This window comes from Musa acuminata, chromosome BXJ1-9 (assembly GCF_036884655.1).
Source record: "Musa acuminata AAA Group cultivar baxijiao chromosome BXJ1-9, Cavendish_Baxijiao_AAA, whole genome shotgun sequence".
NCBI lineage: Eukaryota > Viridiplantae > Streptophyta > Magnoliopsida > Zingiberales > Musaceae > Musa > Musa acuminata.
In genome coordinates, this window is record NC_088335.1 from 6,991,503 (window position 1) to 7,009,661 (window position 18,159).

General features: G+C 40.0%; 2 protein-coding genes and 1 long non-coding RNA gene across 5 annotated transcripts; 2 read left to right on the forward strand and 1 right to left on the reverse strand.

Moving 5' to 3' along the window:
- The first annotated feature begins 340 nt into the window (after nucleotides 1–340).
- LOC135594236 (uncharacterized) lies at nucleotides 341–3,686 on the forward strand. 3 transcript variants are annotated; one of them, XR_010480041.1, is made up of 4 exons: nucleotides 341–699; nucleotides 1,569–1,805; nucleotides 2,867–2,957; nucleotides 3,167–3,686. It is a non-coding gene; the product is annotated as an uncharacterized LOC135594236 (long non-coding RNA). The 3 variants fall into 3 exon arrangements; XR_010480042.1 differs by having other exon boundaries at nucleotides 341–573; nucleotides 3,164–3,686; XR_010480040.1 differs by having other exon boundaries at nucleotides 341–573.
- Nucleotides 3,687–4,584: 898 nt separating this feature from the next.
- LOC135592845 (ubiquitin carboxyl-terminal hydrolase 8-like) lies at nucleotides 4,585–15,692 on the forward strand. Its single transcript, XM_065082541.1, has 13 exons — nucleotides 4,585–4,798; nucleotides 4,941–5,174; nucleotides 7,247–7,388; nucleotides 8,545–8,604; nucleotides 8,702–8,797; nucleotides 9,985–10,323; nucleotides 10,492–10,632; nucleotides 10,774–10,944; nucleotides 11,310–11,567; nucleotides 11,661–11,809; nucleotides 13,126–13,662; nucleotides 14,344–14,617; nucleotides 15,038–15,692. The coding sequence occupies exons 1-13, from the start codon at nucleotides 4,707–4,709 to the stop codon at nucleotides 15,146–15,148; spliced, it is 2,604 nt and encodes an 867-aa protein (XP_064938613.1). The 5' UTR covers nucleotides 4,585–4,706; the 3' UTR covers nucleotides 15,149–15,692.
- Nucleotides 15,693–16,823: 1,131 nt separating this feature from the next.
- On the reverse strand, nucleotides 16,824–17,333 carry LOC135594505 (uncharacterized). The gene has a single exon (XM_065084878.1). It carries the CDS (start codon nucleotides 17,331–17,333, stop codon nucleotides 16,824–16,826), a length of 510 nt encoding a protein of 169 aa, XP_064940950.1.
- Nucleotides 17,334–18,159: the final 826 nt, after the last annotated feature.

Genomic DNA, 18,159 nt, shown 5'->3' on the forward strand with positions numbered 1-18,159 from the left:
ACGGGTACGAGTCAAACGGGCACCACAAGTGATGCTCTCCATCGACCCGGTTCACGGAGCACGATAAGTTACCCGCGTCGAAACACTTGCGGATCTTCAGCCGTCAGATCCATGATCAACGGACGGAAAAATCATACCGAGTGGGCCCCGCGTTGAGACTGCTGACTGATTGGTGGCGCGAGACACGCGGCGAAGGGATCGAGTAGGGCGGGAAAGGGGCAGTGGGTCCGCAGTCACATCCTACGTCAGCCAATCAGGAGAGAGATAAATACATTATTTACTAAATTATTAAGGTGATGACATGTAGGGACAAAATAGGTGCGGCTTTGGATACCGACGTCCGTGCTGCCACCCTCTCGGGCTGCACCTGAGCGCCACCTTTTCTGGTGTCTCCGGTGTTTTTGCTGCTCCAATGACTGATCCTTATCTATTGCACATTCGATATGAGTCTAAACTAAGTACCGTACCCTCCGTCGCTTCACCGATCCGACGGTCCACATCGGCGATCGGGCTCCTCCATCTTCTCTGCGTTCGGCCGCTGCTTCCGTACCCCCGAATCGCTCTTCCCAATAGGTTAGGGTTTCCTTCGCGACGACGTTCGGAAGAGCAGTTTCTTTCTCGACTTTCCTTGTGAATAAGACACGCTTTTCTGAAATTGTTGTTTCTCCTCATCTGCTGGGACATCTCTTGATTTGATCGGTAGGTAATTGAATCCCTAATGCTTATGGCGAAAGAAATTAAAACGTTTTGTTGAAGAACTTTTAAGTTTAGTGGTTGCATTTTGAGGTGTTGGTTAGCTGCATTCAAAAGAAGAGAAAATTTCTCCAACAACAGATCGGAACGAGTGATTGACGCACATTGCTAGATTAGTCTAAAAGTGATATTGCTAATATTATTTGGAGAAAGTTATTGCCAACAAATTACAGAAGTAGAACAGTTGTATCATAATTGCCATCACTTGCTAAGAAAATTATAACATATTTAGTCATGGGAATTTCTTTAAATTTTAATTATCATTCAACCTATTGGATGGTAATGTCTATGTTGTTAGACATTTATCTGTAACTTCTATCAATGTCTGATTTGATTCTTATGAAATCATTTTTATCCATTGCAGTGCCTTTCTTTGTAGATCAATTTCTTCAATTTGCTCTGGTTAGAGGTGTTTTTTCGTTACTGCAGATTTCTAAATTAGGACATGGGAACCTTTTCCTCATAATTTTATTAGGATTTTATTTGGAGTTTGGGGTGGCTGCGTTTCTTTCCATCTTACTTTGGGGGTTTGTGTCAAGGGAGGTGCTGATTTAGGAAATGTTCTTGTGAATTATTTTTCTGAATAGCGAATTATTTTTCTGAATAGCTCGAAGATTGTGCGAACAAAATTTGCTCGATAACAGAAGTGTAAGCTTAAATTTGAGTAGTACATTAAATGTTATTTCAAAAGCACTTCAGTGTATTGCCTTATTTAAGTGTTTCCGGATCCTCAACACATTTGTTGTGCATATACATCTGGAATAATTCTAATGATGTGCTTTTTGGTCCATAATTGTATACGGTTCTCGTTGCAGAACTGAAGAGTACGATGAGGATAAAGGAGACTGTGACGAATATGAAGAGGATGCATCTGAACAAGATGGAGAAGATGAACAAGAAATTCCAAGACCCACCAAGGAGGAATGAAAATTTCACATGTTGAGGGAACAACTAAAGGACAGGTTTAGAAGAAATCTTGAAAAAACAAATGCCAAGGCTTTTTGTCATTTGTCTCAAACCCATGACAAGAGAAGAACAATACCAAATGGCATGTGAGTAATGCGTCATCTACATCTGCCTAGTTCCACTTCTGTTTCTTTATTTGATCACTTAAGCATGGTTTGATTAAATATAGGTTATTTTCTTTTTCATTCTTTCTTTTTCTCTATGTTCATGTGAGTGATAAAAAAAAATCATTGTTGGACTACAGAGTCTTGCGACCAATTCGAATTGCGCTAATGATATAGGTGAAAAAGTGGAAAGAAATTACGAATGCTGATCACCAGATAACCAATGTACTTATCACATATACATTTATATGTAGTTCCTCTTGGTGATGCATGCATGCATATAGCATTGTTTTATGGGGTTCTGGGTATCTTTTTGCATTTTGTACACAACTTCACAGTGTTGTTGTCACTTGGTTCCTGACATGTTTTCACTTAATGAAGCCTTCTACACAAAACTTATCGCATGGCAACCTTGATGATTGCTAAAAGAGAGCCTGCTGAAAGAAATTTAAGTGATGAGGAAGACTTTAATTATCCCTATCTTGTCAGGGGAATGTTCAGGCAAATATTTCTCTCTTTCTTCACCTGCTGAAGTATATTTATGACAACTGTTCCATGAATTTGGGATTTTTCCTTGAATATTACCATCTATTTAAATAGTTAAATAAATAGATGGAAGACAACTTTTATCAGATCCAAAGTTTGGAATTAAGGTCTGTGGTGGTCGATAAACCTGTTGCATCTTATTAACTAATGCAAATTTTCTGAAGGACAACAAATCTCAAATCTTTAATGTATTAGCGCATTATATATATGTGTCTAAAAGGTGGCAGCATAGCCCTTTGGTGTGATCAAGATTTTCTCTGTAGTTGGGATCTAGATTTTGATATTGAATCCCATCTTCACCTTTATTTTGTTTACCATTATCCAGGTTTGAAGGTTCAAGGAAATCTGCCAGTAAAGACTTGATAACAATGTTATGGTCCTGGGTTTAATATGATGCTTTTACCATGATATCAACTTACTCTGTTGCGTATTAGTTGTTGAGAAACCATTGAAGCATTCTGGTACTGTGATACTAAGGATCTTGAACTTTTATGCAGGTACAATCCTAGTAAATATTCAGGGATTGACGAGGATGTCAGCGATCATGGAAGTTGGTTGTGATGTAACACAGAAAGAAGAGCAAATAAGGTATGGATGCATGTTTCTTCATCATGGTATACACAATCTTGAGCAAATTTTGCACAGAGGGTAGGATATGTCAACAGCTTTAACCAATTGGATAATCTAGTGATCTAGTTATGCTAAACACGGTGAAGCACAATAACACGTTCACGGTTCAGATAATAGCTTTAGTTCCCTTTTTCTTGTCTCATTCCTCACTGACATCCATCTAGCAGTTCCAAGTTTACCAGAAAGGAGGATGAAGAGCAGCTTCGCTCGATCGTGGAAGAAGAGGCACTGCAGAGATAGCTGAGAAGAATGAAGAAAAAGCTAAAGCATGGCTAGGCGATGCTGCAGAGCTGATAACATCTCCCAAGTTTACCTCATTGTAGATTGCCAATGCAGAAGTAATGAAGCACAGCTAAGGGTTGAAAGTTAACCAGAAAAAGAGACAGAATTCTTATTCAAAGTTTTTGGAAGAAAGCTCATCGTGCAGTGCATGCGATATACGCAAAAATGGATTTAACGGTTTTTTTTGTGGGAACCGTTACCTCGCTACTGCAACAACCACGACAACAACGACAAGCCTTAGTGTCTCAATTATTTTTTGTTAAAAATCTTAATGTATTCCTCATCCTTGCCAATGTGATTACAGTGCAGTACTTGTTGTTGCTCCAGCAAGAATCATTGTTCTGAGAAATTTGGAGGCATTATTGTATAAATGGCGATCAAATTCTGGAAATAAGATTAGTTGTCTTTGCGAAAATTCAAAAACAGATTTTGATGGATGGTGATAAATGTTGGTAACATACAACAGTTTTATAAATAATGCTCTGACCAGAATTAGACCTGTGTGCTTTGATAATAATAATAATATTATTATTATTATTTATAAAGAATAAATAATGAAGATAAAGATTTGTGTGCCTTGATAATAATAATAATAATATTATTATTATTTATAAAGGGTTAGTGACAAAACGAAATTTGAACCCAGTATCCATCCCTGCCAACATCTTAATAATATTATTTCAATATTATTTAAGCGATCCAAATCGCATATGGAAATGGTCATGTGGCTATCATATTGACGTGGGTCCGACCACGTCACGATTCGGAGAGAACTACATCACCCCGGCCAGTGTTGAAGGGGGGTGGTCAACTTCCAAGTTATAGAAACAGGTTAGACCGGTCTACGTTATCCTTCCCACCGTTAAAACGGTCTGAACCACGACTTTGTAGTTTGTACTAAATCTTACCCGATCCTCTTAACTTTTATGACAGCGATGGGGATCAAACATTAACGGAATATCCGAAGTGGGATCCGCCCCGTCCGTCTTCACGGCTTCGTTTTACACATGGCTTACCACAGTCATGATTGGACAACACCCGCGGGACCCGCAGGGTCGAAGAGGTACGGTTTTCCCTTCCCTGAAAACCTTCCGTTGTTTATCGCAAGTATTCTTGCCACTCATTTGTTTCGTATCCCGCCGTATATTTTCTTATGTGCATGTGGGTCCCGAGTGAAGCTACTCTCGTCGAATTGAAGGTATCGGAATGGGTAACTGATCTACGGATAGACTGTTTCGCTCTTCATTGTATACCACAGAAAGCAAATAAAAGGAACCCTCTTATTTCCCTCTCCTTTCTCCGCATCTTCCCTTTTCGTTCTTTAATTCTTTTCCTTCCTTTGCATTCTCCTCCCCTTCGCCTCACCGCCATTGCTTCCTCCTCCCCCGATCGCCACCGCCGCGGCGTGGCCGATCTCCTCCACCAATGGACGAATCTCCCGTCGAGATTTGCTCCCCGGCCGATCAGCCTCCGCCCGCCTCCGACGGCGACCACCAGGCCTACCTCGTCCCCTACAGGTAACTACTCCTCTGCATCCTCGAACGATCCCTGATGTTCGAAGCTTGATCTCTTTTCTCGCTTCCGATCTTGGACCTTTGATTGCGTTCTTGGTCCGTTTGGGTGGGTTTCGATTGGTTTCTTGATTGGGTCCCTGGCCAGATGGTGGAGGGACGCGCAAGACCCGGAGACGGACAATGGGCCGAGGGGAGTGCCCTATTCCGCGTCCCAGACCTCGACTTCTTACGGCATGAAGTTCATCAACAACATCTTTAGCTCGGATCTTGTGTTTAATCTCCGGCGAGATGATGATTTGGGGGACGATGACGAGGAGGGTTCTGGGAGCCGGTGCTACGCTTTGATTGGTTCGGATTTGTGGTCGCAGGCGCTCAAAAGGTAAGTACATTGTGGGTTGTTGATAGTTGGTACCATTTTATAAGGACTGTTTGACTTTGTTCAGTTTGGGCATTTTTGATTTTGTTAGTCTAGAATGTATTTTTGTCATTTTGATTCACAATAGGTGGTTTCTAGTCATCTATACTCTGATGCATTGCTTGTGTAGCTGATGGTTGATTGTAGTTGAAGATTGGTCCTGGTGTTGCTTGGACAGTAATCATTTTGAGATTCTGGGTCACTTGATCTAAAATGTTCAAAATGAATGTGATAGAGAGATTGGAAGAATATAGAGATTGGAGCAAACACCATGGTTGCTATCCTGTTTTTGCTACCTTGGTTTGGAACCATTTCCCTGCTCCATTTTGCCCATTGTAGTTGAATAAACCACTGCTTTTCTCTTATGGTATTCCATACTAATTCATGTCCTCACAGTATTAGTTCATTGCATATATTGATTATACATGGATGTGAGAAGGATATGATGACCTTAGGATTATTAGAGAATGTTCATTGTTATGAGATCTAGATGGTGGGGAAGATTGTGCAAACAGAATGCTGGGGCAAACATGATGTGTAATACATATTGACTGTATCAATTACTTAACGTGCTTAGTTTCATTCTTATCTTAACATCACAGAAGCTAAATGAGAAGGTTATTCCATATTTCAGTTTTGAACCATCAAACAATTACAAATTTGTGTGACTGTGTACATTGGCCCTCTTAGATCCCACATTTGTGGAAGCCTCATGCATCAAGATGTCCAATAAATAAACCCCATTCTTTTAGATATCAAAGTGTTACTCGTCATGGATTGCCTTCTCAATATTAGAACCCATATTGAATGCCAGTACAGCTAGCACACCAGCTGATATCACAGCAGCAAAAAAAAAACAAAAAGTTTGTTGCAGTTGGAGAATTGGAGGGGCTCCCATCAAATAATTGTTAAATGACATGCAGGAGAGTTCTGGAGTGCGAGAGACTGGTGGTCTGTTAGGTCAGGTGGGTGGAGGCTGTGGGAGGAAGGGGAAGAGCAGAGAGAGGGGTTCTAATGTTGGAATAATTGAGGAAGAGAGTGATTTAGATTTTAGATTGAGGTTCCGACTGTTCTGGCTGCTGAAACTCAGTTGAACCATCTAAAATCAATTAAGAATAGGGAATCAGTTTAGTACAAACCTAAACCCGGCGGTCTGTGTTATGGTCCTAATTTGGACTGGTATATGCAAATTGGTAAAATAGGTAGACCATGGTAAGGCAAACCATGTCAACTGTAGCAAATAAGGCAATCCATGTTAACTGTAACTGTGATTTCTCAAGTTCAAATATAGTCGTGCTTTAGGGAAATAGATGCAATCCACACCTCGACAATTAGGCAATATAAGTTGCCGATTTCCTATCTTTCAGTGAATAAATTTCATAATTGACAAGGCTTTATATGGATGAGTGGGTGGACCTCTTATGTCCTGTTTTTCAAATTTCGAAATAGCATTTCTGTCCGTTTCTGGATCAGACATAGAAACCGAGTGTTTTTTGTTTTTTCTCAAATAATTCAGGGTAAGAGAAAAATCAACCATTTATAATGTCGCTGTCCTTCACAGGTTAACGGTGAGATGTAGATTCAGAAACTTTCAACTGCTGGTACAAAATATCTTGAATATAACATTTGAAACAGAAATAATTGACTTCTTAAAGTTCCTTGCACGCAATATTTTTACCTGGAAAACCACTTGCTCCTCGTAGTTAAACTGATAAATGAAAATCTTAAAATTCAAATACTAGCCAATTTTTACTGCTCTTTTCGTTATCTTAGTGATGTTGTTCTTACCATGCCAGTTAAAACCAATTTTTATGTGAAGTATTCTTATTTGCCTCCTTCCAAATCTCTATTTCTCATCCCATTTGTGCCTATGATCAAATATGATTTAATTAAATGTCAATGTTCAATCACAGGGACTCAAATAATCCATTTGGATATTCCTAATCTTTTTGGAACTTCACAATTATCTATTCAAGTTTGCTTGCGGCCTCTTATTTATTCTGTAGTTTGAAAATATGTGAGTTCTACTTTTGCAGGCATTCTGACTCTGATCTGACAACAAAGAAAATCGAAAGCTCATCATTCACTGATGATGAAATGATTGATGTTTATCCTTTGATGATGAGGATCTCTGTAATGCGGGAAACAAACATATTCCTAATAAAGATTAGCAAAAGGGTCTGTCTCAATGTTTTGATGGCTTTATCACTTTCAGCTTTCAGGTTTTACATTTTACTTTTTTTTTTTGTTTCACTGGCATATCATGATGTTTTAAAGAAGATAACTACACATGATCTGGCTGGATACTTGCATGATTAATGGATGTTAGGTACAAAAGTAGTTGGCTGCAGTCTAACATGCAAGTATTAAGTGGATGCTAGGAACTGCCTTGTTAGCTAAGCTGCAGAGTCATATCCCTCATAATTTGATTTAAGATTAGGTTGTGTACAAAAAATTAATGTGCCTTTTCTCTTAGTTTCAAGTTCGAATGTCCTGTTTCCTAGAACTTTGCAGATAGTTATCATAATTAGCAGACTTTTACCTTGGTGATGCACATAATTTTACGAATTTAGAGTAGATCAATTTTTATCATTCTGACAATTTCCAAGCAAAATCTTAAACGGAAACGTTAGTATGAATAACATGAAATCCTAGGTTGAATCCTTTTGCTCCATCCAGACTTCAAATTCTGCAGAGTGAGTCCAAGAATGTACTATCATCAAATTGTTATTTATATAGGATAAATGACAAATATTATATATGCAATACTTCTCAGTTTCTCTTTCTGAATAAGAAACAGATTTAGGAATATTCGTAATCAAAAGTCTCTAATGCTATCATATGCATGTTTTGTAACAAAAAATTTCAAGGCGTAATATTTTTATATTAAACAACCTCGTTTTCTTGTTTTGATGTAAGGAAAAAAGATAAAGAACTTTGATGGAAGTTTTTGTTTTAATGATCATTTTAAACTTTAATTATTTTTTTGTAATTTTGTAAGGTAGGCATCGTTTTTTGTTCAGGCAGGTGCCTAGATGAGTGCCTACTGCCTCAGGCAACAAGAGTATAGTGCTTACCATTATTTTGACGACACTGCATTGGACTAGGCCATCCATGACTAAATAAATAAAGAATTATGTCTAAATAACCAAACTGGAAATTTCATTTGCTTATATAAACCAACTGAACACGTTGTTTAACCACTGAAATTGATTAACTATAATTTTTTACATAGGAGAGTCTTTCTGTGCACAATTGATGCATAATTTTTGAAGTATGAAATTTGTTTACATTCCTCATGCCATACTAAATCGGTAAATTGTCTGTCTTTTAGGATAATGCTGTGGAGAATTACAAAAAGGCAAGCAAGATTTTTGGTGTCGACTCAGAACCAGTATGATGCCTATATTAGATGTATATTTTTGTGATTTCAACAAATGGTGGAACATGTATCACAACGATAGTTTTTCACTTTGCCTTTGTTGGGTTAGGTTCGCATTTGGGACTTTTCTGGACAAACAAATCTGATATTAATGAATGAGTGGAATAGGTTTCCTCAAAATTGTCATCAAAGGGCAGATCAAGAGGTAACATTTCCATTAAATTTGTGCTTTTATGCCTATAATATGAAATTTGGGATCAATCATGGTTGGTCACAATGTATTTATCCTCATTATTATGGTTTACTATAAATGAAATATATCATCATCAAAATAGTTTCCTATAAATGAAGTAGCTGTGCTGTTACAAGTTATCTTGTTTAACTTGCTCTAATATGAAGAGTGGTTGTGGTATGTGGCTTCTCGTGTTGTGGACCGTGAATGAAGAAGCAGTCGTGCCATGAAAAGGATATCCATATGCAGTAGTACCTAGGACATTTTAATATTCATTTTGAAGGGATTCGAGTTTTGGTACCTTTTCAACATTCAAATACGAGTATAGCCTCAATAGAGAACAAAAATTTTTTTTAAGATGTTATGAACATATTAAATGGAGATTGACAGATGCCTAAGTAATGATCAAGAGCCATATTTTAGGTGTACTGGAAGTATTTTTATAAGCGCAGTTCACTAAGATCTTGTGAAGGCTATGGAAATACTGAACAGATATGGTATGCTGCTTCCACAAGATGACTTGATGCTTGACTGCCTTATCACACACAATCTTGAACATCTCAAAATGAAAATTCATGACATTTTTTGTGAATTGTGGCTCAAAATATATGAATGGATTTAAGGTTGCTTTTCCAGTTAAGTTTTATTGTGAATAAAGTATGATGCTATATGGCTTTCTTTCAGATAGTTAAACAAAACTAGAAAAAGTTATTATTGGCTGTGCTGTGATGATGTCTAAAGGATTCTCTTGATTTATATGGCAATATTGGTGTGAGAGAATTATACTAATATTAATAAAAATGGGATTTGGTTCTCTTGATTTAGATGGGGTTATTGGTCCACACAGATCAAAAAGATCCATGCAACTATCCCCCAGTGGGCTAGACACTCTGGCTTGTTGATGATGGTAACTCCTTCTAATGTTCGACATGTGTTTTATATGCTGCAACACAAGATCAAAGAATCACTATGTACTGTTGCATACTGTCTCTTCTTTGTTTCCTTCATAAATTAGTTCCATAATTGTGCCAGAGCTAAAATATTAGATAAAATAAAGAATCAGATGAGTCTTACATAATCATACAAATTATTAAGGAAAATGTTGCAAATCTGGGACACTGGTGTGCTTTTGTGACGTCTTTGTTCTCTATCTTGTGCAGGTTCTTCTAGAAGTTCAGGTCTATGCAATATCAGAAAATATGACTTGCAAAAGTGAAGTTAAAAAAGATGACTCAGCATCTGATCAATCTAAAATGAATGGATTCTCTCTTGGTGGCTCACCTGTGTGTAATGGCAGCTTAGGATATGTGGACTCAACTCTTCAAAATGGAAATGTCAAGGGAGGTGGTCCGTTTGGTTTGAGAGGATTAGAGAATCTTGGAAATACATGCTTCATGAACAGTGCAATCCAGTGTTTGGCTCACACACCAAAGCTTGTAGACTATTTCCATGGAGATTATAGTAAAGAGATTAATCTTACCAATCCGTTGGGACTGAAAGTAGGTCACATTGTAATAGATTCTATGCTCATGCTATTATTTCCTTTAATTTCCAGTATGATACTTGCTTTGCTCTTGTGGCAAGGTTTTGATTTTGGATGTCACTGGAATTATTATGTGATTAAGTTTTATTTTTGCCTGTCCATTGAATCTGGCATTTCTAACCAGGGGGAACTTGCTTTGGCATTCGGAGATTTATTAAGGAGCTTATGGGCACCTGAAAGAACGCCAGTTGTTCCACGGGTTTTCAAGGCAAAGCTTGCTCGTTTTGCCCCTCAATTCAGTGGCTTTAACCAACATGACTCACAGGTTAGTCGATTGTTGGTCTCTTCCAATTTGTTTTCTGAATCTACTGAAGTTATAGCTTGTGTTATAGATTGAAAATTAAAGTTAAATCTGTTATATGAAAGCAATACACTCATGCAGACAGTTCTGTTTGTTGTTTCATAGGAGCTTCTTGCCTTTCTGTTAGATGGACTTCACGAGGACCTGAATCGTGTCAAACACAAGCCATATGTAGAAGCTAAGGATGCGTCTGGTCGTCCTGATGAAGAAGTTGCTGATGAATATTGGGGAAATCATTTAGCTCGAAATGACTCTATCATAGTTGATATCTGCCAAGTGAGTTCTTTAGTGTTGTGTAGTTCAAAAGTTACCTTTAACTATCCATCACTGTCAATACACCAAAAGTTGAATTTAATGTCCCAGTACTTTAAATAAATCGAGTGATATGCTGTAATAGTGATGCGTTTGTTCTGTTTACTTCTAAGCTGTTTGTGGCACGTCCTATCCTTTAATATTTCTGGTTCCACTTTCATTCTGCTGTTGTAAAGAGAAGCTAGAAGAAGTCCCTTTCAGCATTTTTTTAACGTACTTTTTATTTTTTGGTCTTACAAGTCCTTGATATACTTTTTGCTAATTTAGCATCATTTACTGACCATGACATCTAAATTATCGACTTTCCTCTTTCTTGCCAAAAATTACAGGGTCAATACAAGTCAACATTAGTTTGTCCTGTTTGCAGCAAAGTGTCCATTACATTTGATCCATTCATGTATTTATCTCTGCCATTGCCGTCAACAACTATGAGGACAATGACTATAACAATTTTCAGTACTGATGGTAGTATCGAGCCTTCTGCCTACACTATAAATGTGCCAAAGTTTGGGAAACTGAGGGATCTTATTCGGGCTTTGAGCACTGCTTCTTCTTTGAGAAATGATGAAAGTCTTTTGATTGCTGAGGTATGTTTTCTGATATGTGATAGATTTTAACAATCGATGAATGTACTGTTTCATTTATTTTAGTTTTGAATTAACAAAGACAGTCTTTTCCAGGTTTATGCTAATTGCATTATCCGATTTTTGGATGAACCATCTGATTCAATATCCTTGATTAGAGATGAAGATCGCCTAGCTGCATACCGGCTGCCAAAAGATGCGGAAAGAGCTCCGCAGGTGGTGTTTGTGCACCAAAGAATGGAAGAGTGAGCCTCCTAATCTCATTAAAGTTGTACTCATTTGCATATTTTTAAGTCAACATTTCCTATGAATATTTGATGCTCACATTGTCTATGATAAAGTTATAAATTCCATTTCTCTTCTTCAGGTTGTAATCAACATACAACAATAACTAAATGCTACGTGCTTCTTGTCCTTGGTTTATCAAGTACTTTTTGCCAAAAGTAACTAGGATCTTAGAACCAAACATGACTCTTTTTACCAAATATACCATCAGACACTTGTTTAAGAGAATCTCAAGGATTCATGTTTGTCGTACAATGCATAGGCATGCCGAAATTGCACAATGATGCCATATCATTTGGGATTGATCAATTTCAGAGGATCAAACATTCGATTTGATGTTTATCTGGTTGCTTTAGTGCAGATGGCCAGGAAGGTTCACATGTGGTCTTAACTCTGGTAACCCTTAACTGGGAGACAAATATCTGTCGCACATAAGAGCATGCCTTCTGATTAGATAAATATCCTTTAATTTGAGGCACCCTCATTATCAGGAATTAATACTATAATATTTTTTCTAAGCTAAAGTCCAAAAGAAGGAAACCAGCAATTTAATAGATCCTCTATTTACTAGGATTTGTGAAGGTCAAAGCTTTTCTTATTAGTATGTCACAATTATATATGCCACAACATTTTTTTTTATGGTGCAACGTGTAGCTCTTCACATTTGTATGTAAAAACTATGCCTTCCACCATTCCTGCCAGCACCAAATATTTTGTTTGAAAATTGTTATCAACTTTGTTATGCACTACCAACATTAAAACCGAACGGAAAAAATTGAATAATCTAGCATTAGATTGAAGGTTAATAATGTTGGAAGTCCAAGTTCTGATTGTCCTATGATCCATTACCTTCTTTTTTTTTTGAACCAATTTTGTTTCTCCTTTGGTCATATAACTCTTGATGTGAGCTTAATCTTCGTCAGAGAATCTTGGGACAAGGTGAGCATGCATGCTTGATCGTTATTTGCAAGGATTCCTTGACAATTACAAGTTAATATCTTTGTAAATTTCATAGCAGTGAATGACCCAAAGTTTCTATCACCTAGTAGTGTCTTCAAAAGAAACACATGCCTTTTACATGATAGTTTGAGATTAAGGGATATGTATGTTTGGAATATTTTTCCTGCCTAAGACACTACAATATTATGGCTGGAATATCTACATGTCTTTCACATGTAAACCCATGGCTGGTATCATGTTGGTCAATTGCTAATGCAATCACATGTTTCTCTTCATCTGTAATTCTTATTTTTCTGATTAGAAAATTGGAATTCAGGTATTACATCCTTGGCAAAAGGACAAGTTGGAAAGGCTTTGGTGTTCCTCTTATAGCAATCCTGCCAGATGTTGTTGATGGGTCCACTATTCAAAAACTGTTTTTGAAGCTTGTGAATCCATTTAAAAGAAGCAAGGATACTGGACCAGTCGATGATCAAGATAGATGCAATAGCAATCCTAATGATGCAGTACCCCAAACAGTGGCTGACAGTGAGTCTACAGATGACGCTGTCGAAGAGACCACTGATAGTGAGGACGAGTTCCAATTTTATTTAACAGATGAAAAGAGCAAAATCATGCAATGCAAACTAGAAATGGACGAACCTGTTTCATTGCCTGAATTGCAAAAGCATTTGTATGTTCTAGTATGTTGGCAGAGTAAAGCATTAGAACAATATGATTCTAACCTTCTGAACACCTTACCTGAGATTTACAAGTTTCGGCTTTTTCCTAGAAGACCTCAAGATTCCTGTACTTTATATGCATGCCTTGAAGCCTTCCTTAAGGAGGAACCACTGGGCCCAGAGGACATGTGGTGAGTATTATACTGTCACTTTTCTCATATTAGATGTTTTTTTTTTATAAAATGGCATATCAGATAGTTGATCCAAAATAGTTGTCACTAGTGATTTAGGATGAAGCTTTCTGGTGAAAGCTTTACATATAGTCCCAAGTTCCATTTAGGTAGAAACTCCATTGATATTGTCAGTCATTTTCATCGAAACTCTGCATTCTTTATAGTTTTTACTATAGACTTCTTTCACTGAGTATGCATAAGTTGAAGTCGTGTTTACTAAATCAATCGGACTCATGCATCAAAGTGTTGAATCTGTCTCATCTCAAGTGCCTTACAATTTTCCCTAGGAATGATGATTTCAAAATGTTTTTCTATATTCTGTTTTGGCTACTGAATCTTGCTAGAAAGCTTTACTTAAGGCACTGTCATAAGCGAAATATTATTAAAACTGATGAAGTGGTTGGTTAGCACAAGTAATGTTGGCCTCACCATAATTGCTCTGGGTGTTACCACTAAGTACTTGATTTGTCCAGCAGTGCTGTCGGTACTAGTGAAAATGATTTCATGCTCTTTACTAGTATGTATTTATGATTTTTCTAGCACCTAGTGGAGTTATTTTGCTGCAATTTGTGTGTGTTTGGACTTGCTCACAAGAATTGGATCCAAGAATACATGCACTATTAAACTTTCTTCTTGCAGGTTTTGCCCTTCTTGTAAGAAGCCTCAGCAAGCTAGCAAGAAATTAGATCTCTGGAGGCTACCAGAAGTCCTCGTCATCCATCTGAAAAGATTTTCATACAGTAGGTACATGAAGAACAAGCTGGAGACACTCGTAGACTTTCCTATTCATGACCTGGATCTGTCAACGTATATTGCTGGCATGCCCGAGCAGGCATCAAACAACTACCGATTGTATGCTGTTAGCAATCACTATGGCAATATGGGAGGTGGCCACTACACTGCTTATGTCTATGTAAGTTGCTTCTTGTTCTTCTATTTTTTTTTTATTTTCTCCATCTCATAATTGTAAGATCCCAAGCTTCTGTCTTTTGTGTGGCACTTAACTGCATCATTGGGTCTCTTTTAGAATTTAGACCCAATTTGTTTGATGTGCTTGACAACAATGTCAGCTTGTGATTGTTTCTCTGTGCATATATGTTCATATGGTCTATGACTATGGTTTTCTGGTAAAAGCTAATAAGATAAATGATATATATGTCTAACACCTTTTTGTTAAAAAAGATAGGCCTACTGAAGCAAAACTCGGATTTTTTTACATAAAAGATACTGTGAGCATTCAAACTAATTTGATAGGTTTCTCGGTGTCTTCTGCATGTTTAATTTGAGTGGTTGTGGTACCGATAAAGTTTTGACATCATTGTTATTTTTGTAGGACGAGAGAGAGAACCGTTGGTATGACTTTGATGATCGCAGTGTTTCTCCTATTGCTGAGGAAAGCATTAAAACTTCGGCAGCTTATGTTCTGTTCTACAGGAGGACCTAAAGCAACTGCATCGTTATAACGTCACTGTAGCTTCGGCCATTGATGATCACGAAACCAACTTGCTTAGGCTTTCGGAGCTGGAAACACTTATGGTCGTCAGTGTGGGGGTTCTCGCAGAACAAAATAATTGGGCCATTGGAAGATAACAAACATCAACGTCTGGAATGGAAGTTGAGATCCGATGGCATGAGACGGCCGAAGTAGTTAATTCAGGAGAGAATTTTCCCATATCATTAACTTCTGAGTTCTGATCATCTCAGACTTCTCACAAGTGAAGGATGTTTTTGGGTATAGCTTTTGATTCCTTTTTCTCACCCATATATATATTTTTTTCCATTGAGGGGGAGATGTTAGGTCACCATACCATGTATTTTTTTTGTGATCATATCAAGTGTCATTCGATTTGATTATTTTGCAGTCATCCTTTGCTTGTATAGTCTCTTTGACTTAAGGATCCTGGTTTCCAATCTCTAACCTTTTTCCACTTTGGAATTGAACTAACCACGGTTAATCTCTCGCTTCTAATTCATTTGGTTTCCAAAAATTGTTAATCTGTTAGCATCTCTGAAACTGTTTTCTGGGCTGCAAATAATCCTGGAATCAAGAAAGAGAACCAGACGACGTTGATATAGATGGCCTGCGAAGTGGAAGCATATTCTGGTGGTGTCTAAAAATATGCTATTCGCTGTCATCCCTATGTATGGTTCGAAGAAAATAAAGAAAAAAGTCCTCTCTTTTTTTTTCTTGTAAATTCCAAAAAAGAACAGTCTCCATGACGCGAACCTGACTCTTAACCCTATATTTGGCCGTTCCTTGGAGGACGAGGAGCGAAGCTCGACGCGGAGGTTGGTGCGATCGAGCTGCCGGGGCGGAGGAGGTTGCGTGGCTCCAGGAGGAAGCGCTTGAATTCGGGGCCGAGGGCGTCGTTGTGGGTGGGGGGTCGTCGAAGATGGTGAGCTTTTGGCGGTCGACGGCGTCCTCCGGGACGGGAAGGTGGCCAGTTACGTGTGACGGCAGTCGAGGAGGGCCACGAGCACAGTTGGGAGTTGATCTGGCCCGAGGAGGGGGCAATGCGCGGTGGAAGGCGGCGGCGGCGGCGCCGGATTGGACGAGGCGGATGCTGACTTGGCATGGTGAACCCGAGTTTACATATTTACCCTCTCTTACTCGTAATGTTGACATTCACCGTCATCCAGCCAACATACACAAGTCTTGGGTCAAACTGACCGAATGGATATTTAAATAATATGGAGTCATTGTGGGACATGGTTATAATATCCAATATTAACTATTCCCATCTTACGTGAGAACCAACCTTCTGATGTACATAGTTCATGTGGTCAGGAGCTCGGATTGTGACAAACTCAACACGTCGGCATAAATCAAATTTCACCGTACCAATCTCCAATATAATTAATTCACTACACTGATCGCCACCGGCATCACGTAAAAGATTGGACCCAAAACACAGTGCCAAGGATGAAATAATCCAACCACGTATCTGTGCACATTAAAACCGAACACTCGTCACGACATCTCCATAACAAACACACGATCCTCTGCACGTGAAACTCGAACTATCGTCATGTCATCTCCACAACAGTCAATAAGAGAGAGAAGGGCGTCGCCGTTGGTCGTTGGAAGAGAGGACGCGGTGGAATCGCTATCGAAACGGTTAGCGTCGATCCTCTCTTTCAGACGGGCTTCGCCAGAAGCCCATGTTGGAGAACTGAGTCCACATGTTCTCCATCTCCGCCACCTCCTCCCGTGACGGCCCCCCCGCCGCCGACGCCGACGCCGACGCCGACCCACGAAAACCCTCACCGTTCGCCTCCCCCTCGGCGGTCGTGGCCGAACTCGCCCTTTCTCCTCCTCGGCCGGCCTTGTGAGCCAACAGCGCCGCCTCCTTCCGCCTCCTGATCCTCTCCTTCCGTCTCGCCCGCGCCCGCGCTGCCCGGCGGCAGAGCCCGGCCGGAAGCCGCACCGACGCCACCACCAGGAGGTTCACCAGCGCGAGGGGGGGGCAGCAGCACACCGCCAAGCAGTCCGCCGCCGTGCCCCCGACCATCTCCGCACACCGGGCCCGCGGCTGCGTGGGCTGCTTCAGGATCACCGGCTGCCTCCGCGCAGAGGGCACCGGGGCCATGGTCGCCTTGGCAGCCGCCGCGGCCGCGGTCTTCGGCATCGTCGGCGGCGGCAGGGGCGAGGCGCCGCGACGCGTCTTCTTTCGGACCATCCGATCAAATCCCGCGCCAAACCCTCGCTCTCATCATCGGCGATCGCCAAGGTGAGCCAGTCGTGGATCTCTCTCCTCTTCTGTCGATTCTGGAACTTGGAGATTCGAAGGTTCTGGGACCCGTGGGAAGGAACGGGCGGAGGGCGAGTAGCTTCGGGAGGTCCGAGTCCGATAATTATCGAGGGTCGGGTCAAGCTGTTAGCCGCGAAACCCGGTCGACCTTCCATATCTTTATCTCTCTGAGCTATCTCGATACTAATCGAGGAAGAGAGAGAAAGGAAACGAGGCCTATGCAACGAAAGGAAGGAAACCCCAAATGAGTTGCTGGTCGATCTTTAAAACAAGGGGTTAAATACTTTCCCTTTAATCGAATTACCATAGCAACGCGTAGAAGCTGTACGGGTGAACGAGTTGACCCGGGTGGGGACCGAGTCCGGGGGATCAGAGTCATATAGCGAGGGACACGTCGAAGCGGTGCGAGTTGCCCCGAGTGGGGACCGACCGAGTCCTCAGCGATTTGACCCTGCCACACGTGCACCTCTTCCCGCTTCCTTGGCCACATAACGGGGACCAAATCGTGTGAGCCCCACATGCCACTCGGTGGGCCCCATTGGAGACTCGTGGATCGCTCCAATGTGAGTGCGGGTAGGTCTCTACAGGCAACTAATCAAGAAAGGAGAGTCTATGTTACATGGGAAAGAAAAGCTTGCAGTCTCTGCCCTTATTATATTTTCTACCTTAGTAATAGTATATCAATTCCTTTTAAAATTAAGTA

What these genes read in the sequence shown, in the direction of transcription:
- LOC135592845 (XM_065082541.1), top strand. Translation starts at nt 4,707, where the DNA reads ATGGACGAATCTCCCGTCGAGATTTGCTCCCCGGCCGATCAGCCTCCG. An exon ending in CCAATCCGTTGGGACTGAAA is followed by an intron (nt 10,324 to 10,491) that starts GTAGGTCACATT and finishes ATTTCTAACCAG; the next exon opens with GGGGAACTTGCTTTGGCATT. An exon ending in GTGCACCAAAGAATGGAAGA is followed by an intron (nt 11,810 to 13,125) that starts GTGAGCCTCCTA and finishes ATTGGAATTCAG; the next exon opens with GTATTACATCCTTGGCAAAA.
- LOC135594505 (XM_065084878.1), bottom strand. Translation starts at nt 17,333, where the DNA reads ATGCCGAAGACCGCGGCCGCGGCGGCTGCCAAGGCGACCATGGCCCCG.